Source organism: Pleurodeles waltl, chromosome 2_2 (assembly GCF_031143425.1).
Source record: "Pleurodeles waltl isolate 20211129_DDA chromosome 2_2, aPleWal1.hap1.20221129, whole genome shotgun sequence".
In the NCBI taxonomy this organism is placed as follows: domain Eukaryota; kingdom Metazoa; phylum Chordata; class Amphibia; order Caudata; family Salamandridae; genus Pleurodeles; species Pleurodeles waltl.
The window spans coordinates 850,237,242-850,260,161 of record NC_090439.1 but is presented as its reverse complement, the minus strand read 5'-3'; the positions used below and the strand labels follow the sequence as shown (position 1 = coordinate 850,260,161).

General features: G+C 42.2%; 1 protein-coding gene across 3 annotated transcripts in view; it reads left to right on the top strand.

Moving 5' to 3' along the window:
• Nucleotides 1-22,920, top strand: part of RAD54B (RAD54 homolog B) — a 429,314-nt gene that overhangs the window by 229,656 nt on the left and 176,738 nt on the right. For all 3 annotated transcript variants that reach the window (XM_069220480.1, XM_069220479.1, XM_069220481.1), the window contains 3 exons: nucleotides 1,306-1,506; nucleotides 5,733-6,008; nucleotides 7,806-7,968. In XM_069220480.1, the coding sequence (XP_069076581.1) occupies nucleotides 1,306-1,506; nucleotides 5,733-6,008; nucleotides 7,806-7,968 (640 nt within the window). The remainder of the gene's footprint in view (nucleotides 1-1,305; nucleotides 1,507-5,732; nucleotides 6,009-7,805; nucleotides 7,969-22,920) is intronic.

Below are 22,920 nucleotides of genomic sequence, written 5' to 3'. Positions count from 1 at the left end.
GTGTAACGTTTCGGCAGCGAACTTTGCTTGTTATCTGAAGGGAGTTCCAGTCCCCTTGATTAGACCTGCGTTCCAGGTGCTCTCAAATGGCAGCTATGTCCTCCTCAATACTGAAAACTGTTGTGGGATGCAAGCCGGAATAGTTTGTCGTTTCGGTCTCTAAGATTGTTACATGCTGCGGGAACGTACTTTTTCCTCCCACAAGACAGGGGGAAGGTGTAGGTGTAGGCTTGTAAGGTTGAATTTGAGGTTTAAAACTGCCACAGACATGTTACTTCTGTGCAGCTGCCAGGCTGCACATAACTGTAGTCTCTCAAATGCAGTCTGCACACATTCATATGTAACTAGCCCAGTACACCTTACTTTAGCTGCACCACAGCAGCCTTACCTGAAAAGGCAGACACTGGCGGTAAACACCCTCAGTCCAATTACCATGAAATTACAGTGCATGAGACTTACGGCAGTGAGACTCACCCAGAGTAAAGGTAAAAAACTGGGTGATCAAAAGCAAAAAATCCTGGCGGACTAAATTGCCGTAATCCACTAACAACAACCACAAAATGGGCCCTAAATGTTCCAACCAGTGGAATTTTTCCAGTGTGTATCTCCCATCAAAATATGGTTTTACTTTAAGGTTGATTGAAGCTCAATGCTGCACTAAAGATTACGATCCTGTTGAATTGACAATAAACAGGAGTGTTAACAGACTTGTTGTGTGAGGACATGTACGCATACGGTATATGCGTAAGAGAAAAAGGATGCAGGCTAAACATTTGACTGGCTGTCTATACTTTGGTTCTGGATCGGAATGAAAGGAGTGGCAGTGGCCTTGTTGTCAGTAGGTGCTTATGTCTACTACTACACAGGTGATTGTTTAGTATTTTTGTTTGCACACTGAAATTGCTTTTAATTCACATTTTAAATAGCCATACATTTGTGTGGATTATGTTTGCCTAAATAGCAAACATCGGATGCTCAGTGGCCCTCTACCACATACTTCGGAAGTCATCGAAAGGACGTCCTAATTGAATTTCGTGGTCTTATCCATGTCTCCTGCATATACTCTGATTCTCTGGGAAGATAATACATAAAGGGCTGCGTTGAGAAATGTTCTACCTTGCTACCTCATGAAAGATACAAGAAATGTTTTCTACAGAAAAATGTAGGCTGTAGAGATTGTTTTTTAATTTGTTCCCCATTTTTTTTTTATTTGTTCCCCATTTTTTTTTTATTTGTTCCCCATTTTTTTTTTTATTTGTTCCCCTAGCACAGTGACCTTGATTTTCTTTGATGTTCTTTTTGCAGTTCCCTGGCATGCTGTACCAAGTGTAATACCAGAGCAGAAGGACGAAGAGGAGAACTCTGGCTGCTTGACAAAGTATTTCAGTGTTGTGTGGTGTAAACTCTCAAAAAAGAAACACAAGAAGTGGGAAGGCGATGCTGTCCTCGTCGTTAAAGGCAGATCGGCGGTCCTTAAGGATATGGAAGGCAAAGACATCGCAAAAGGTATTTCACAAAAATGATCTACCAGCGTTTCAGTGACCATTCCTTTACATTTCATGAAATCAACAAGCTAGAATGTGTTAATCACTGTGTTCTTGCGCCAGTTTTAATAAGAGATTGGCCTTTTAGTCTAACTTAACTCCTGTTTAGATCTGGCGCAGAATTAGCTTTAGCTGTCTTGCTAGTCTCATGTAGTAAAGGAAATCAGAAATAATAAATACATCTAGGCATATACTTGTAAGTATGCCAGCTTGCTGGGATGCAGCAGCTCGCCAAGCCCAGGCCTATCATCTTTGCTAGTTTTTTTTTTATTTTTATTTTTTACCTTGGGCCAGTTTGTGTGCCGTATGAGGCCTGTTTGGAGAGAGCAGCACCAGTTGAATCCTTTTTTATTCTTCTTCATTGCTTTGATCTGTGGCGGGTCCTCCATTTGGATGGAGGAGCATCACCACCCTGCCAGCAGCGGCAGCTGCAAAACCTTTTAAAGAAAATGATAATAAACCATGTTTATTATAGTTTTCTTTAAAAGGGGTGGGGCCACGGGGTGACCTGCACTGGGGGGAGTGCTCAGCACTCCCCCTTTACAGCGCATCTGTGTTTGGCCGGCTGTCTCGGGCCGGCCAAACACACATGCGCTGTAGGCTCTCTTCAGCCCAGCAACTCAGACTCCCAGTCTGCCTGGGAGCACTCTGGCTGGGTGCTTCCAACCAATCCCGACGCTGCTCTGAGCAGCGTCCGGATTGGCGCAGGGCAGACTGGGAGCCTGTTCTGGCAGAGGAGCATCGAGGGACGACGAGTGGCGGAGGAGGTAATTGTTGTTTTTTAAAAAAAATTTATTAAATTTAACATTTATTCCCTCCCGCCGCCCCACCCCGCCCCTTCCGCAGCCCTCGAGCCGCTACTGGCTTTGATACTGGCGACCTGTTTCAAGTTAGCCACTTCAGGAGGGTGATGTTTGTATTGGTCACTTAGCTCTGTTACTTTGTAGCTCTGTAAAAAGTAGAGATATTTAAATTCTTGGTACATGGCCTTTAAAGATGGAACAAAGAACAATGCCGAAGCAGCAATGATCAAGTGAAAGTCTATATTCCAAGCACTTCCATCTCTTAACCTTTCGTGTCACTTCTTTCTTTCAGTCTGATATAAAGCACAACACACTCCATGAGAACAGCAGTACACTCTTTTCCCTGAAACTCTACAAAGATGTGGTCCCTTTCAGGCCTCCATCCTAGGAATGCTCCCTTTAGTTTTACCCCACATTGCAACCCCTCATTGGAGTGTCCAATGTTCCAGCGCACTAACTTAGTTTTATAGCCCACGGTTGAGGGCTAGATCAGTTAGTAAGGTTATAAGCTCCAGCCAGGAGTGTTTTAAAGGCAGGTATAGTCGGAAGCAGCAGGGCTGCAGTGCTATTAAAACTTTCTATCCAATGAGGGTAGTGTGTTCCAAATAGGAAAAAACAGAAGGACAAACATTGAAATGTGAAACAGAATGGGTATACCTTCTATTGTTGTCTCTACCACTCCTTTGTCTTCAGCGTAGCTCTCAACATTCCAGAGTTCTAATACATTTTGTTTAAATTACGATTTAATAAGTTAGCATATCATAGGTAGAAACATAATCCCTTCAGACATAACTATTTGCAGAGGGGACTTGACAGTAATGCACTGAACTAGAATTCTTAGCTACTGGAAAAAGAGGTGAATATGTGAAGGAAATGACTGAACGATGGTGTTTGTTAGGCACACACTAGACTGAATTGGGCCTGATTGTGGTGTTCTTATTCTAGAACTTAGAACAGATAGGTTTTTAAGGCTGCCTTGAGATAGTGAGGGAGGGAAGCATTCCAAGATGCGCTGACTGGACAGTCCTTAGGACCTCCTAGGTTGCTTGTGTTCCGTTTCAGGGGAAACCTAGCCTTGCAATTTGGGCTGGACTGTTCCCGCTGGAGCAGGGTCAAGACTGATTTGCATATGGTTGTATCCAAACTGAGGAGGCATGATATGCCAAATAATGATGAACAGTGATGCGGCCCTAGTAATTTCCAGTGGTTGAGATTAACTCAAAGAATTCCATTCCTCACTTTTTATATACTTCAGTGTGTCGCCCTAAGTGGGACAGCCATGCCACCAAAGGAAAGTAGTCAATGAAGGTCTCACTACCATTTCGAGAAGAGACTCGGATTTCATGAGAACGGTGTGGGTGAACTTCCATTGCTTTTTTCTAGATGTTCTAGATTTTAATCCAGGAAGCAAAGTGAATCTCCACGTGCATGCTTCGTTCTCCCTCTGTTTTTTTTTTTTTTTTTAAGTACTCTGTAAATTGCTCTTCTGGTCAGACCTCTGAAATAAAATTCCCCAAAGAAACTGCATACCTGAAAAGTGAGGCCAAACATGATGAAACTGCTTTCATTTTCCCTCTGGCGGTACAGCTACGCTCTTGCTTGTCAAAGACAAGCTGCTACTTCTCTTGTGCGGTTGCAGTGATACGGGCTACAATTCCACATACTATGGACGTCTGCTTAAACACAGCGGGCAAACATCAAATTCTCATGGTGCCTGTGAGTAATGGATTTGGGTCTGCAGCGCATTGGGAGCTGGGTAAGGACAATTGATAACTAATTGGGGGCTGGATAAGGACAACTGATAACTAATTAAGAAGTAATAGTAATATTACTGTTCTGATGTATGTCTTCCCACAAATTCCTTCTTAGGAATATCCTTTAGGTGCCAGACTGGATCTGGAACCCTTTTATCTAGAAATAGCTCTACAGCGCCGCATGGCGGTGCCACTATAATGCTTGAGAAGTGCAAGCTAAAATCCTGCCTACCTACAGAAGTGGTGGATGTCATCTTGGCTGTTAGAAAACTTGCATTGAAAGCCAGTAACACGTGTCCTTGGATTAAGTTTGTGGAGTGGTGTATCAGAAGGCCTCAGTCCCTTTCAGTACTGCCTTTCCAATGTTCTGTGGTGTGCGTTATATCTTTCCAAGGCGGTCTTAGTGGTCAATACAGATAAGGGCTATTTGGTTGCTCCCTTCTGATTCACGTGCCTCCTTGACAGCCTTCTTTAAGTTAAAACTTGTGGTGCGCTTTATGACACTTCTACTTTTTTTCTTTTCCTCTCACTCTGTTCATTGTTCCTCAGTGTGATTTGGTGTTAGTGTTTCTTATGGTGCCCTCCAGTGTGCAGTTACCCCATTCTACTACTGATACTGCGGAACACAGGATCCTTGGTGGGAATATTTTTGGCTCGTAGCTTTGGTGAACTGCAGGCTCTTTTAGTCTAGCAACCCTTCAGATGCTTGACACATTCCCCAGATTTATGGCACAAGTTTTGTTGGCCTTTCGCATGGGCTAGTTCATCACTCTGCTGTCCTTTTTCCCTGCTGCTCACCCCACCACAGAAGGGACAGCATAGGCTGGACCACAGGCACGCATTGTCTCATTTAGGCTGCACCGGACAGGACAGAGTGGGTGATCAGCTATTTCTGGGCTTTACTGCAGCCTGGAAGGGCAAAGCAGTAACCATGATCTCGCATTGGGTTACAACTACATTATGATTTGCTGTATTTTGGCCAAAAAAATACTCCGGTTTTCATTCCGGCCCACTTCCCAAGGGCTATCTATGGCTGTTTCTGCAGCTCCCTCCAGGATCATCCTGGTGGCTAATTTTAGCCCGGAAGGCTGTACACTTTCGTAAGGTGGAGAATCTGTGGCATGAACTATTCATCTGAAGAAAAAAGTTATTTCCCTCTGTTACCAATATTTCCAATGGATACTAAATATTCCTGCAGACTTCTCACCACCCTCCCTCCTCTCCTGGTGAGTCAGTGCCATGTTTAATCGGATCCAGAGTATGCAAACTTACCATATGCTTTCATTTGCCCACTTGTCACTGCTGTCTCAGTTCCTCTTTGCATGACTTGATGTAGTGTAGAAAAATGATATGAACTGATGCCAGCACCAATGGCGACATATAAGCTTCGAACATCCAAAACTGAAACCACTATTAAAGGTCTGTTGGCTACATGGCTTAGCTGGAGAGCTATTGCTGGGGGGAAAAATCTGGATCCACTCTGCACTTGGAGGATGTCGATAAGGTGAGGAATCAGCTGGAAGATACAGTATTCACCAGAAATATCGATACCAAACATAAGTGGACTTGAGTTCAATAAAGTTTTATAGGCTACTTTCCATATTTTAAAACTTTTACCTGCTATTTTTTAGGCACAGGATACAAGTCCAAGGACCTGGAAAGTCTTGAAGATGGTCAAACACTGGTGATTGGCGGAAAAGAGATTGAAGTGATGGGCAAGATTTCCACCGAAGATTACCGCACCGGAAGGTGTTTTCATTCCATTGTTGTTCCTTCCTCCACTTTATCACAGCCAGCCATGAAACCATCCTCTGCCCCATTCAGAAATGTCTGCAAGCCAAACGCTAAAGAAAATGTCGGCATAGATTCACTAGTGTGTAAACCACGCCACGATCCAAACGCAGCAAGTAAGAATTTATATATGATTGCCAATCTGACATTTTTTTTTTAAACAAAACGAAACATTGGGTATGCTGCACAGAGCTAAAAAGAAGTTAAATAGGACCTGAATCATTTTCAGTAGGCACATCTAAAAAGTGTTATTGATACTTGAGGGTGGGTGAGATGATATCTGTTTTTGTTTAGGTGTAGTTTATTTAGTAAAATAAACATAATTTTGTGAACTAGATCATCCAAACCCTGGTCTATTCAGAAAAGACCTCACAGTCCTGGCCACCTTCCTGTCAACGCCTCTCCTTTGCCACTAACAATATGAAATCTACGTCATCACTGGAAAAGGGCACGAAGGATGTTTTAAAAAACATAAACAGTGATTGGCTGTCAGACTTGGGGCCTAATTAAGAGTTTGGCAGACGGGTTACTCTGTCACAAACGTGACCCATATGCTATCTGCCTTATTAGACATACCTTATATCCTTTTGCACTTGTAATAAGATGAATGTGAGGAAATACCCTTCTGCCAGACTAAATCAGGCTCTTACTGGTGGTAGAAATTGTACATCTTCAGCAGCCCCCTTGTTCTCCCCCTGTATTGGCTGACATAATTGTGATGAATTCTCACTTTGAGTGTATTTATTTCCTAGAGAAGACATCCACTTTTTAGAAGTGAGAATTCCTGCCTTAGGCGAGCGAGGATGGATTTAAATTAATACGTGCCTTTATTTAAAATTGCATTGGAGAAATATCAGTTTGGTAGGTGGTGGACACGGAAAAATAATTTTATAGACGTGATGTATTTGCCCATAATTACATTTATATTTTTAAGTTTACCATACTTCTCATCTGGGACTCTCACCCTGTACTCTAAGGGAGATACAAATATAGTTATTTTTAACTTTTCCACTTAGTAGACCTATGCATCTGACTGGCTCAATAGATAACAAGCAAATGAACTATTGATGAAAAAACAATAACCTAATGACAGGCCAGTGGTGGGTGTAAGCAGCGAGAACATAGAGGTGGTCTCGCCAGCCACCCACTATTGCCTGTAAATGTTCTCACCTCACGAGGGCTGGACTGGTCTATAGGGCAATCAGGCAGTGCCCAGTGGGCTGGTCTGACAAGTGAGTGTGTGGGCCGGTTTCATGGCTGGATTTGGGCCTTTTATGGTCTGCTGGCCCGATTTTTTTACTGTTGATTTCCCTGTTATTAAAACAAAAATTGCCTGAGCAGGCTCACCTCCATACCTTGCACAACACTTGTACAGCGTGTCTTAACAAGTTCAAACTTGCCCCAGTTTTAGCTATCTCATTCACTAATGGGGACCCTTTTATTTTGGTGCCTGGGCCTACCCTGCACCTCGCTGTATAACTGCTGCAAGGTTCCACTTGGCTAGTCTAGTCTAGATGCTTGCCTCTTTTGCCATTAGGTATGGACTTTCCTATGGCCATCCATTGAACTTTGGCTCATCTTTCGCACAAACAAAAATTGATTCAGTTCCTGAATTAGGGATTTCAGACGCTCTCTTTAATTTTCTGGATGTGGTTGCACTTCCCCATAATGACCTATGCTCCAGGGCATTCCCGCATTTGTCCAGCACTCCTTGTGCATTCATGACAGTATTTTCATTTCACTTGCAAACATATAGCTAGGCTTTGGTTTCAGGAGATTAGCATCTCTGTGGCACAAACGTATTTCTAAAGGATATTTACCTGCGTGAGAACACTTGCTGGGTGGTTACTTGCAGACCAGATGTTTGTCAGCACTGTGTAACTGGAATTCGTTTTTCTCTCAACGTTCTCCAGATTCCTTAGTCATGCCGCCTCCCCCTCAGTCTCACCAGTGGACGTTCAACAAGGCTGGCTTGCCGGTGGTGGCTGTAGTCGTGGATCCTTATCTCACAGTGCATCTTCGACCTCATCAGAGGGAAGGGGTTGTCTTCCTGTATGAGTGTGTGATGGGAATGAGGTGAGAAAACCAGAAATCTGCATTGCTACATATATTGGGCACGAAGAACGCAAATACCTCTGAATGAAAGTTCACCACATTTTGCACACATCTAGTAGTTGGCTCTGTTTGGTGCATTTTCTATTTTGGCGAATATTTGACCAATATTTTGTTATTTATTAAACAGAAAACGAGTGTGAAGTGCGCATGCTTTGGGGCTTTATATGTCTGTGAATGCTTGTGTGCAAATGACAATTGTTGGTAAACATTGAACGAAGACACCGTTGGAAATCCGCAAACAATGGCACGTGCATTTTCACACCCATCTCAAATGCTCATGAACATTAGTGAACATAAATGCCACTGTTTGCAAACATCACATTCAAAACCAAGCACAAAACCTTGCAAAGGCCAACTGTCACATGAGGCTGGAAAATATGTTGCCCTGCATACGCTGTTGGTATACTTCCATGGCCATGACCTTTGGCACCTGCTGTTTATTCTACACTTTGTTAACATCAATAAAAAGTGTGAGCAGAAAAAGAAATAATGTTGGGCTTGGACGTAAACAGTTCTTCTGAGGGATACTTCTAACTGAAGAGTCCCCATGTTAGACTATTACAGGTGTCTGACAGGATCTGGACAGTTTGTATCAGTGCTCCAACACAGGGGTAGGTGGCACCATGCATCTCTGCACTGACTTCATACTGTCCCAGTGAAGTTGTTTTTCACAGTGTGCTAGGGAGTGATGTCTCCACTGAAAATGACAGGATTCAAACTGTGCTGCAACTGCAGGAAGCAGATGTCGGTCATGGACCTACATGAGATGTGCCTTTAGTGCTTGGGCTCAGAGCACTACTTCGTCATGAGATAAGTGCGTCATCATGCACCCCTGGGCAATCTGAGACCAGGAGGCAAGGTTGCATGTCGCTGAGCACAAGTAGAAATTGCAGCCTTTGTGCTAAGCCTGCTCCAAGTTGCGGGCTCAGTCCTGGTCCTCCTGCTCCCCTGACCGCTCCACCTCCTGCTCCAAGTCCTCTGGTAAGTCAAAGTCCATGTCCGGACACAAACATAAAAAAGTGAAGCAGGCCTTAATCCCATACTGCTAGTCTGATTCCAAAGAGAAGGTGCAACGGCGTTGTGATGTTAGTCTCACTCCATCAAGCTGTCTGACCACTCAGAGGGTCCATCAGTTGGTTACAGTGTGCCCAAATTTCCTGGGCTGTCGTTGGTACTGCAGCAGATTGCAGGCTTTCAAAGAGGTCATGCAGCAGATTTTCAGTATGTTTGTGGTTCCCTCTGCCGCGCCTTCCAGCTCCATACAACCACAGAGACCTCCAGCCTCTGACTGGTCACTCCTCAGCATTATCAGTCCCCTATGGACTTGTTACCAGGCCTGTACCACTGCTGGTACAGGCTTCTACTCCAGCTCCGAGACCCATGTCAGTCCTTGCCACCTCAATGCTGGTACTGCCTCTGCCGGGGACGGCTGATGATCATGCACAGCCGAAAACTGGCATTGACCTGAACTGGACCAGTTTCTCGCTACAAAATTAGAAAAGGGCACCTAGTTGTTATACAGCTTGACTGCAACCCTGTGCCTTTGCCTCCTCCTAGCTGCCAGCAAAAACATTTTCTCTTTGGTTTGGACTTTGTCGTACTATAATTCCAGTTGCCGTCTATGGAGATGAGGACTAAAGTGTTTAGAGAAATCCTACAGTCAGGGCAGGTTACATCTGAGCCTTTATTCCCACTTAATGATGACAGGTCGAAACCATGTGCTTGCCCCCTGTAAACAGACGGGTCGCCAACTGGATTTTCTCACCAAACATCTCACACCAGAGATCCCTATTGTACTTAAAAACTAGTAAGGTGAACCCTAGTTCATTTCAAACTACTTCTCCAGACAGGGAATCCAAACAAATTGAAACCTTTGGCCAAATGCATGTTTTCCTCTGCCAGCTTGAACTACGTTCTGTAAATGCGGGTTGTCTGTTGGGTAGATAAATACACGCCTTTTAGGACATGGCCAGCAAGATTTTTCTGGCTGTCCCAGAGGATTTTAGGGCCTGTTTGTCTCAAAAGATACATGAGGAGCAGGATGCCGCAGAATATGCCATCCTCACTGGCCTGGACACCACAGACTGTATTGGCAGGACACTTTGGGACTAGTGTTTTCCTTCGTAGACATGCATGGATGAGGTTAACTGTTTTTTTTTTTCCCTGCAATGTGCAAGCCTCACTAATGAAGATGCCATTTTAGATGGTATCTGCTCTAGAATGATTCTAGGATGGCAGAATTATGGCGTATCCCTGAGGGCTAGTGGTCCCTGTGAGACAGTTTCCCCACCAGTTTGAGAAATTCAGGGGCCTGTCATATAGACTGAGACAGCCTTCTCAGCCTTTAACACACCAGACAGCTCAGTCATTTTGCGGCCGCAGACGTGGTTCTGGTAGATAACGTGCCGGTCAGCAGGGACACCACTCCTCCAACTCCTCTCTGCCTACTACAGCAGCCACCAAGCCACTTTATTTACTCTTAGTGGCACATTCCCACATATCCTCTCTTATGGAGTCTGAATTCAGTACATACCTGGTTGGTGATCCATCGTGTCCAACGGATGGGTTTTACAAAGTGTACAAACAACCTACACCCTAAAATTTATTTCCTCGCCCCCCACGTTTCTTCAATATCAAATGGAGTCCACGCAGACCATGTGCTGATCTAGCCAACAATGCTCAAGAGTAGATACCAGACTTAAAGTTAGGAGAGAAAGGGTGTTACTCGCCCTTTCTCCTCATTCAGAAACAAGTACATGGCCTTCAGACCTGTGGGGAATTTCTGTCCCCTTAATGCCTTCTTGTGGAAGGACAAGTTCAGAATGCTCAAGTTGACTCATAACTTTTCTGCTCTGGACCTGGGATACTAGATGGTGTCCTTGGACTTGCAGGGCACATATTTTCATATATCTGTCCTGCAGTCCCACAGGCCGTACCTGCGCATCCATGTGGGCCAGGAGCACTTTCAGTTTGCTGTGCTCCCTCTTGGCATTGCCAGAGAGTCCCTTGGCTGTTTAAAAAAGTAATGAGAGTTGTTGCTGCCCATCTTCAGACGTTGAGAGTCCCTGTATTCCTGTACCTCCATGACTGGCTGCTTAAGGTGGGCTTGCTGCAGTCAGTCAGGGGTCACCACCAGACAGTAGCAGAATGTATGGGTTTCACCATCTACAAGCTGAACTCACACCTACTTTAATCACAGAGACTTCCATTCATCGGGGTGATTCTTTACAAGGTGGAATTCAGGGCTTTCCCACTGCAGCAACAAGTCCAGGACATTCGGGCAGCGATTCCAAAGTTTCAGGCTAGATGCTGACTATATGTAAAGACTGATGAAGCAGCTTTTTAAAATTAAGAACATAATGTATCTAACAATAATAATGTGCAACATCGTGTAACTTGAATACTATTAAATATGTTTAAAAGACAAGTAGTAGGCACTCCTAGTTACTCATGCTAGGTCTTAATAGTTAAAGCAATTTTCTGACAAGGTGACAAAATTAGTTAGCTATGATTTCACTTAATGTACCTTTCCATGGGCATGTTTCTACTTATAAATAATTAAGTTGTGCATTTAATGAATTTATAAGAATTCATATTCTAACTCATAAAGACAAACTACTAAAGTTTTGATGAATAAAGCTTTACAACTAATACCAAACCCTCATCCTTGACTAAAGTAGATTACAAAATTATAATGTCATTTTGATATGATGTACAGCTCATTAATTATCACTCAGTGTCCAAGATCCTTCTTGCCACCTGCAGCAGATGGGACATGTGTGCCCTGCAGTGGAACCTGAAATCCCAGTACGGGTCTTGGAGGAGAGTGCTCGAGATCTGCAATGGTGGCTGACAGACCTGAACCTTTCTTATAACAAGACACTTTTCTTTCCCCATCAGAGTGCATGATATTGACAGATGCATCACTGCTGAGATGGGATGGTCACCTGGGGAGGCGGAGATTGGGACCTTTTATTCGTCTGGTCCTTAAGGCCTTCCAGCCATCTATCAGAGGGTGGCTACTGAAGGTGCTTGCGGCCAACATCACCACCTTGTGAGACTGCAACAAGCAGGGCAGAGTAGAGTTCAGGGTGCTCTGCTAGGAGGCCTTGTGCCTCTGGAGGTGGTTGGTGAGCCGGAGCATCTCTTTAGTAGCCAACCATCTTTAAGGATCTTTGAATGTCAGAATGGCTAAGCTGAGCAGGTTTTGCCTGGCAGATCATAAGTGGCGCCTACATCTTGAGGTGGTGCAGAATATCTGCCTGCAGTGGGGAGAACCCTGGCTAGATATTTTTGCTACAGTTGAGAACACACCGTCAGCAGTTTTGTGCTTTAAGGTCTACACCAGATCACTTGTTCGGGGACTAATTTCAGCTGGAATGGAACAAGGGACTCCTGTACACCTTTGCACCGCTATCTCTCCAGCCCTGAGTTCTGAAAAAGTTCAACAATGACCAGGCCAATGATAGTGTGGTACCCAGAGCTTCTGAACACTAGCATCTGCCCTCCGATAAGATTACCACTTAGAAAGCACCTTCTGTCCAAGGAGCATGACAGAGTTTTCTATCCAAACCTGTCCCATTTACACCTTCCTGCATGGAGATTGAGTAAAGGCAGCTTTTGACCTTTGATCTACTGCTGAAGATGGATCTCATTCTTGCTGCTAGAGGTTCATCCATGAAGTATCTCTATGCTGGGCACTTTGACAAGTTGGTAACCTTATGTGGTGCTGAGGGGAACTAACCCCTTACAAAAAAAACAACTGTTGAATGTTCTTTGGTTTGTGATGTTGTTAGTTCAGCTAGGCATTCATTGACATTGAGATTGAGGGACAAGTATTTTGGTGGATGTTTGTCTAAATACAGTTTATTCTCATTGTTGTGACCTATGTGGAAGGTCTTTCCCTTTGGTTTTGTCAGGTTACTGTGGAACTACAATAATCATTCTTAGATGTCTTGGACTGACACAGTGTGGTCTTGTCTCCCTGGGCCTTTGGCCTGCTGGTTACTTTACTTCAATTCCATTCGTTATCCTCTTACCAGCATTACTAACATGAACTGCAAGTGCTTTAGGATCTGTGAACTGAAAATCAGCCAAGTGCCAACACAGCTCTGCCTGTCAGGTACCCCAGTGTTCTGTGTAAAAAATACCAGCTCACACACCTACATGGAGTCTGAACACGTTTATTAAGCAAAAATGAACAAATTGTGATATTTTCCCCTTCTCATATCCCCTTAAACATTAAAGAATACCTTGCAGAAATGTTTCCCAATTCACATTTGACATCTTATCAACACTTCTAAAATGTTTATAGTCCTTTGTGGGAGTTATTCTGGATCTCTGTAGTATAGCATATGTTATAAGCTCATGTCTTTTTCGTTTGCCACTCCTTAACTCTATAGTAACATTGTTTCCTCCTAAAAAGAAGTCTTTGCAGTAGAGTAGCAACTTTCACACCCTCACTTAATTTCTGCTTGTCACTCACTAGCTCGAAATCATTTGCCCACCAAATCAGATCAGTGTTACCTGTGTAGTTGCTTCTCAATTCCATTAAAAAAATTGAGTTGTGGTGAAATATTATTTCGAATTGCACTAATTTCTACTATCGCAGGTACAGTCTTGACAATTTCAAATACGCTTACTCAACTCTTGCTCGTTAGCAATTTGTTTTCTTGTAACCCCATGTCTTTCTCCTTCTGCCTCTCCTCTGCTTCTTTGCTCTTGTAGTCTGAGATTCTCCAGTTCATGCTCCCCACTTCCTTGCCTTCCTGCAGCTCCAGCTTTCCAAAAACGAAGAGTGGCGTTATCTATGGATGCAACAACCAGTGTAGTATTAAGCATGTAGCTACCTATGAAACATAGAAAGCAAGAGAAGCAGGTGTTGTTGGGTTATTTTAGCACTTTGCATGGCCACATTTATTTTAGCTCAAGGCCCATGCCCTGTATCCTTTTACCTAGTTCATTTCAGTTTTGTTATTTTAGCAAAAGCTTCATTTTAGTGGTTATGTTTTATTATCGTTATCTACTGCCCTTCCACGCAGAATTTGTTATATGTTATTTTGCACAACATTTCATCTTGTGCTCAGCCCAAGGCTTATGAGGCGGTACATGATTATTTACTAAGTATTATCGATCCAAAGAGTACAATGTCTACCTTACACAGAAAAGACGTATTATCACGTCAGGGCAGTTCTTAGAACAACAATATATTTTATTATAAAACAACACACTGCCCAAACTAAGTCCGAGGGGAGCATTCCAGCCAGCCATCTTATGCTGTACCATGTCGTCACGGCTCTGCTGAACTTGGCCTCGTCACTCCATGTACTCGGGAGGACTGCCAACAGACCAACAAACAACACCCCTACATTGCTCAGTAATGGTGGATGAGGCTTCCTTTCAGGGACTAGTATGGGCAGATTAGGACTAACACTACTGTTGCTCTCAAGTATACTTTTAGTAGTGCAGGTAGGGATTTTAGCTTCACTAGTGTGAATGTTGGGACTTTTCAACTGCTTCACATTTCTGGTCACAATAATAAGTGTTCTGTTTCATTGTCTTAATAATCTCAATTCATGCCTTTTTCCATAGGGCGCAGTTGCTTCAATAAAATGTATTGATCCAAATCCTGCTTCTGTCTGTCTTTCGAATGTATGAGACTTGTGTAACTGAGAGAAAGGGGTAAGTGTAATGATCCAACTCCAGTCAAAGATAATAATTTATGAAGTTTATTGGTGACAGCACAGCACATCCTCTTCCTAGTCTCCCTTCATCAGAATGAACACTCTCTTCCCTTTACATCATATCCCTACCATTCTACCATCCCTCTGTAAATTCCATTTGAACTTACACACTTATAATATTAAGATAGCAAAATACAACACATTTTCCCCCCTTAAACAAAATAAAACCAAAACTATTTACAACAAAAGTTTGGCTTAGAATAAGAATAACATAATTAGAATTTAGAAAGGCACTTGTCTTGTGCGAGCTTTAGACTTAACTTTCAACGCTATAAAATCTTCTCCCAATGTTCCACCCTTGTTACTCACAGGATCATTCTGAACCTCTCCTGTAAGTGAAGAAGTATCATCATCACCAACATCACACCTCTCACAATCCAACTCTACATTTGAATGCATTCTCTCTCTTCCTCTACCCAACAACCAAAAGTCAGCTTCATCCACATCTTGAGTATCACCATGTGCATTCTGACCTTTCGCCAACCTTTTCACATTCCAAACTTTCCCATCCTGTGTAACCACAGACTTATTAAAAACTTTCACAACGCTCATTGCTTTACCAGACCTAGGCATCCCTTTCCTGACGAGTCCTGGCTTCTTCACTCTGACCCAATTTCCTACTTCAAATGATGGTTCCTTTACTTTCCATTTTTTGTCATACAGTTCTTTAAACGTTTCCTGTTTCACTCTCACCTTATTTCTGATTTCATCTATATTTATCTTTTCAAACTCTTTCGTGTGTTTCTTTTTAAACCACCATGGACATAGCTTAGGACCTCTTAGCAACTTAAAAGGACTCACCCGCTGGCACTTTGGGGAGTAATGTGGTAATACCACAATTTCTCCCTTAACTTTTCTTTCCAAAGTCCACAAAAACTCCTTGCCCAACAAACACTTTCTTTCAAGACACGATTGAATCTCTCAACTTGTTCATTCTCCTGAGGTTCATACAAAGACGTGGTCACATGTTTAAAGTTACTGTACTTGAAAAATTCCTGCATTTCATTAGAGACTAATTGAACACCATTATCAGATATCACAGTTTCTGGATACCCTTCTTTAGCAAAAATGTCCTTGAAAAATTCAATAATAACGTTAGATGTGACCTGGGACACCAATTTCACTTCCAGCCACTTAGAATGATAATCAACCAATACTAGTGCATATCGAGCTTCAACAGGCAAGAAATAGAAAGGACCTGAAATATCAAAACCCAATTTCTGCCACAGAGAATCTGCCCATAATACAGGACGTAACGGAGCCGTTACCGTCTTTAGCATCTTTTCTGCATTTACACAAATATTACATTCCCTGACCTTCCTTTCTAACAGTTTATCCATCCCTGGCCACCAAAAACACGTTTGTATAACTCTTTTCATCGAGGACATTTGAGGAGGACCCTCATGAGCTAAATCCAAAATAACAGCCTGCATACCTCTTGGCAGAACACACCTACCCCTCTTAAACAGAAGAGCATTATCTATTTCCAATTCATCCCTCACTTTAAAGAAAATTGTGATCTCTTCCAAAATCTTGCCCTTTCCCGGCCAGCCATATTTCACATACTCTCTTACTTCTTGTAGAATTGAATCCTCTTGATCACTTTCAACCCATTTCTTTTCTTCTATCGCCCTGAACTCATCAGACATGTAATCCGAAACAGCAGATACAAAATCCATATTCACAGTATCACACTTGTCCCCTTTTCCAGATTCATGTTGAGGCAGACGTGATAAACAATCGGCAACACTATTATTCCTTCCAGGCACATATTCTACACAAAAGGAATACTCTTGCAATCTAGAGAGTAACCTTGCTATACGAGCAATGGCATTCCAACCCCCACCAGGAGATAGAATCCCAACTAAAGTTTTGTGATCCTTTTGAAGAACAAAATGAGAGCCCCAAATGTAATTTCAGAAATGTTCAACGGCCCGCACACAAGCTAACAATTCTTTCTCAATTACAGCATACCTTCTTTCTGCATCAGATAACATCTGAGAAGCAAATGTAACATTCCATGCTTCCTTGCCATACTTCTGAGACAACACTCCCCCAATTCCATAAATACTCGCACCTACAGTCACAATACACTGTGCCATTCACGTTGAAAGGGTTAAGAGTAGGAGCATCAGCAATCTCCCGCTTGATAATTTCAAATGCATCCCTTTGTTTTCCTGACTACACAAAGTCAACCCCTTTTCTTGTTAGTTCCCGCAATGGTTCCATTTTTGTAGCGAAACCTTCTATAAACTTACTGTAATATTCACATAAACCTGCAAAAGACAATAGCTTTTCTCGATTATCTGGAGCAGGTGCATTAGTAATAGCATCAACAAGGGATCACTTAGGAATTACTCCATTCCCTGATATAGTGTGTCCAAGGCAATCTACAGATTTGGCAAAGAAATGAAATTTTTTCATTTTTAATGTTAACCCATTCACTCTGAACTTATCGCACACTTTTAACATGTGCTCTTTGTGTTCCCTCTCATTCTTTGAAAACACCAACACATCATCTTGGAAGCACTTCACAAAATCCTCCATACCTTTAAACAAATTAAACATGGCCCTCTGAAACAGACGCCAAACCAAAAGGCATACGTTTCAATTGGTACAACCCCTGCGGTGTGATAAAAGCAGTAAGGTGCCTGGAATCTTCAGAGATCTCTATTTGATCGTATGCAGATCTTAAATCTAACGTGGAGAAAATGTTTGCCCATCTAACATACTGACCATCTCATTAATATTTGGTAAGGGATGGCAATTTACAATAATGTTGGAATTCAAGGCTCTCAAATCTACACATAATCTCAGAGGTTTATCTGGTTTATGAGCTAAAACTATGGGAGAAACCCACTCAGAAGACTTTATCTCCTCAATGACACCATCTTTAACCATCTCTGCTAGAGTTCCCTTCAACTCCTCACGTACTCCAATTGGAACATTCCTCAATTTCTGGGTAACAGGCTTTGCATTCTCTTTCAATCTGATTTTGTGACTGTAATTTAATAATTTGCCTAACGTATCAGTAAAAACCTGTGGAATTTTGGATACTATCTGGTCTCCCTCATCACAATTCCCAATTGTCAATACTGGTTCTGAAGATCTTGGGTTTAAAATTATTCCCAACTTCACCTGATCTCTCCAACCAAGTACATTTACTCCTTTCTCTGCCACATACAACTTAATGTAAGAAGACCTCCCTTTAAATTGAATCAGTCTCCACAAAGCCTTTAATATCAAGCACAGAACCATCAAAACTATCTGCGACAATATCAGAACTCTTTAAATCAACCATTTTCCATATACCCTCAACTTTTTTAATGAAATAATCACTAGTGATAATAGTCCAGGGCGACCCAGAGTCGGCCATAACTTCAAGTTCCCTTCCTTCAATACAGACATTGCATTTAGGTTGTTTTACAATTTCACCAACATTGTCATCTTCACTGCTTTCTTCACCATCACAATTAACGAGGGATAACACAACCCATCTTTCTCCTTCTTCACTGAGTTACAAAACTTTACTCTTATTATAACTGTTATTTTTCTTAAGTTCCTTGCATACTCTAGAAAAATGTCCCACTCTACCACATTTTTTGCATTCTTTTCCTAATGCCGGGCATTGTAAGGAATTAGCAAAATGGTTCCAACTCCCACATCGATAACAAACTGATTGTTAATTCTTTCCATTTCTGTCCTCTTTTTTTGTTAAATGTAGTGTTCTTAGTGCTGGTAACATTACCCGGAACATTTTGTCCCATCGCTCCTACTATATCAAACTCTGAATTTTTGTTCTTTTCAGTGTCTTCAACAGTTTTGATCAATTTTTCTGATTGTTCTAAAGCTTTGGCCTTATTGGTGACATCTTGCAATTTCGGATCCCCAATTACCCACAATTGTTCTTGAATCCGTTTACTTCTGACCTGAACAATAATTTGATCACTTTACATTTCATCAGTAACATGTCCAAAATTGCAATGCATCGACAAACTCCTTAATGCTGTGAGACACTCATCACAAGTTTCACAAGATTGTTGCGATTTTGTATAAAATTTGAATCTATTTAAAGCAATACTTGCTGTGGGTCTGAACCTATTCTCCAATTTATTTAATACATCGTTAAAAACATCAAATTCCTCTTTCTGAACCGTAACTTGTGGTAAAGTCCTAAAAATCATTTGGCCCTCTGAGCCAAAGCAATGTAACAGTATATTTTTTTTCTTTCTTGTGACATTCCATCTTCATCAATTGCTTTCAAATAAGTTAAAAATTCCTCCTTCCACCTAGCCCAAGGTAAAGGTGGATCCCCTTTGTGCTGAAGAAATTTTGCTGTAGGCTCGAATTGCATCGTCTTCTTTTCTCCTTTACTATAACTGTAAACTTATTGAATTTATAATATTCAAAGTGTTAATAAACACAATAATATAACAATCAGTATAGTCTTTTTTCCAGGTTGTATGGGTGCAGAGTAGTATTTTGTCCTGCTTAGTCCCTTTCCACTTTCACACCAGGAAGTGACAGAGTTCCCATAATTCCTAGTGAGGTTCCTTGTCGACAGGAGATAATCAGTGCAAGGTGAACTACCTCACTCGTTAAATATACACTGTACTGGCACTTCAATGTATAAAACTGTTCATAGTATGCCTAACACGCGCTAAATGAACACGCAATCCGAGACAAATCGAGTTGTTTGGTACCCTAACAACTCCCACGTGCTTTAAGGCATGCGCAATCAAAATCTGACGCCAAAAACAGAGTTATGTTGCTTAGTAACTCCAATCTTCAATTAGAGGCACGCACGCAGCCAGTTATTCAGCTGTCGCACTGACAAATGGTCTTTTCCTCAAAATGAGAAACTTAAGAGTCTATGAAAATAAAGCGAGCAGTAAATCATCACAAATACCGGCCTGATTTAAGCGATCCTGCCGATAAACAGTTCCTCATATATCCGTGGGCTCCAAAGGAAGTTACACTGCACCTGTGCTGTCAGTTTGTTCTGTAGCTGGTGTACTTCCTTGTAACTCGTCGCCAAATTTGTTATGATTTAACTCCAGTCAAAGATAATAATTTATGAAGTATATTGGTGACAGCACAGCACATCCTCTTCCTAGTCTCCCTTAAACAGAATGAACACTCTCTTCCCTTGACATCATATCCCTAACATAATAATATTAATATAACAAAATACAACAGTAAGATCTGTTCCACCACAGCTTTTCTGAAAAGTCAGTGCCATGCTCCAGGCTCGCACAAATAACCTTTACTTCTAGTTTTTGGTGAGGTGTTGCTAGCTAACTGAAAGGGTTAGGCCAACAGCTATCAGACGGTGTGGGATAAGACTAAGTTCCCCACACACGGTGGTGCTGCCGCCTGAAATCAGCAGTCTTGTCCCCACGACGAGAGTCCTACGACATGGCGCCACCAGCATTGGTTAGGCACTAACTTTACAGGTCTCCCACGTACCTCTGTCTCATTACTTGCTAAGGGCACCCCAAATACTTTATAGAGAGCCTTCTGTGGTGATAGGGGAATATCCCTCTTAGTTAAAAAGGTGGTACCTATTCTAGGCTATAGGTTGTTCAGGCTTGATCCTTAAAGGATTTCCCAAAATGTTTTCTATCTCTGAACTGATAGTTTTTTCAATATGGCAGACTCTCAACAGGTCACAATTGCTGTAACTATGAGACAACCTCTCACACAACATTTATTAAATCATGGGCTCACCACTGAGGGTGGGGAGGTCACATTTGTAGTTGAAGCTCAGGAAGCATTCAGAACTGATATTTTATAATATTGGCTCACTTTTCCAGCAGCTGATGAGAACACATTGCATCACTGCACAATAGCAAATGCACCTGCACAATACAGACCATGGGCGTATTTTCAAGAACACCATAATTGGCTTGATGGGGCTCTAGCACACGTTCCACAAAATGTTAGGCTAGGTCCTTTAAGCTACATGGCCAGAATTGGCTACTTGCACACTACACCATAATGCAGGTACCATGGCAGTAGTGGAGGTATGCCACTTATATAATAATTTAGTAGAAATTCATAGACACAATACACTTCATAATGCGGGCCTTAAACACCGCCCCAACAAGGGCTGCTCCAGCACAACCACATTTGGCCACAGCTGGAATAAATCCTGCAACAGTGCTTTCAATAATGGGTAAGGTACCCACCAAACGTGAAATAATTCTGTTTTGGCTAACACAAAAAATAAATGCACTGGAAGCAGTGTTTCCCTTTAGGCGTCCCCAAGATAAACATAAAATTCTCACAATGTGCTTGCCATTTGGAATGGTTCTCTCCGTGAACAACTGCGCCACATGGGGTGCAGTATTTGCTGCACTCTACACAACCGCCCACGGTACACAGACACTTGCGAATCTCCTGGAAGTGTTAAAACAGATTCAAGATGAATACGGGACAGCCCCAGCCCTGGACTTGGGGTTGCAATTAATGGGCAATGTTGCCATAGTATCCTCAATTATATTAAGTAGTTTAAAAGGCAATGCAGTAGCATTGTCAGTACGCCAGCTTCTCCAGGACGTTCCCCAACAGGAACAAGAATGCATGCTGCCTAAGATTATTGCTGAAACCTATACTAGTATAGATAGGGATAGTCTGGAAGCCATACCAGGTAAACCACAAATACAACCTAAATCCAATGAAGATTTTACCAAGCACGCACAAGAGGGTTCTAAAAATTGCTGGGATAAGCAAAAACAAAAAATAAAGAGAAGATGTTCGGAGACCTCTGAGAAACGCTACAACCTTAGAAGTAGGGAATCTTTAAAAACACCCGTTATATACAAGTATACTGACACTCGCCAATCTTGTTCCTTTCAGGACTCACCCGCAGTGAGAGAGGAGGGCAGTCAGAACACTGAAACGAGTACATGAAACCAAGAAAAGATTCACAGTGCTCATCTGAAGTTTCAATAAAAAAAGGAAGAGAAACTTCCACAAGAAAAGCCTCAACTTAAAAAGAAAAAGTTTGCAGCCAAAAAATGCAACATATTGAGAACATTACTAAAGAACAGGATGTGGCAGTGAGGCTGCTAGACAGTTTGGCAGATGTCACAATAGTTGTCCAGAATATTCAAGAGCTTCTGGATGTGAAAGCAACCAATTACTTTCTTGAAACTACGGACAGTTGCATCTCCCCACCCAGTAGGGTGTCCAAAGTGGAAATACAAATTGAGGGAGATGTAGAGCGAGCGCATAATTATTATATTTTGGGGAAGATCAACACTTAGTTATGACATCCTCCTGGCAGAAAAAGATTGACCACCTGAATTTGTCCATAATCTCCCACAAGGGAAAGAGGTCATTTTGCCTTCTTTCTCAGTCTTCCTTCCAGATACACTAAAAGGACCCTACGCCGTAGATTGGGCATTGGTACAGGCTCCAGCGCTGTACCGCAACCACGTAGGGTGGGATAGAGATTCCCCCTACCATGTTATACCAATTAGATCAACACTACAGGTTCAACCACAATACCTCATTAAACATGAGGCTAAAGCACCAGTGAGAGAAATACTCTCACAACTAGAATACCAGGGAGGAATAGAATACTGCGTATCACCAATTAATAACCCTTTGTTTCCTGTGGCTAAGCCGGACCATTTATATAGACTAGTCTTAGATTACTGACACCTTAACAGTCTCACACACACACACACACACATACACACACACGTGCAATACAAAACGCACACAGCACTGCACTTTTTAACAATTTAGTGTGCAAAAAATACAAAACAACCTTGTATTTCCCCAACTTTTTTTCTGCGAAAATCTAGCTCCTGAAAGTAGGGATTTGAGTACCTTCAGTGCGCTTGGCTCTCAAAGGAAATTTTGCCGCCCCCCTCAAGGGTGTGAAAACAGTCCAGGATTGTTCTCTGCCTGTGTAACATCAATAATACATGATATTGGCCTTGAGACATTGTCCCAAGTAGACGATATCTACCTTACAGATGACAACCTCAGAATCCACCTAAAATGGATGGGCCACATTGTTGTCAGATTTGCCTAATCGGGCTACAAATTTAATTTCAAGAAAACCAAACTTTTCTCAGTGTCTTATTTTTGGGATACAAGTTATCAGATGAGGGAAAGAGTCTGGCACTCCACTTTCTTCAAGCGTGCGCACAGT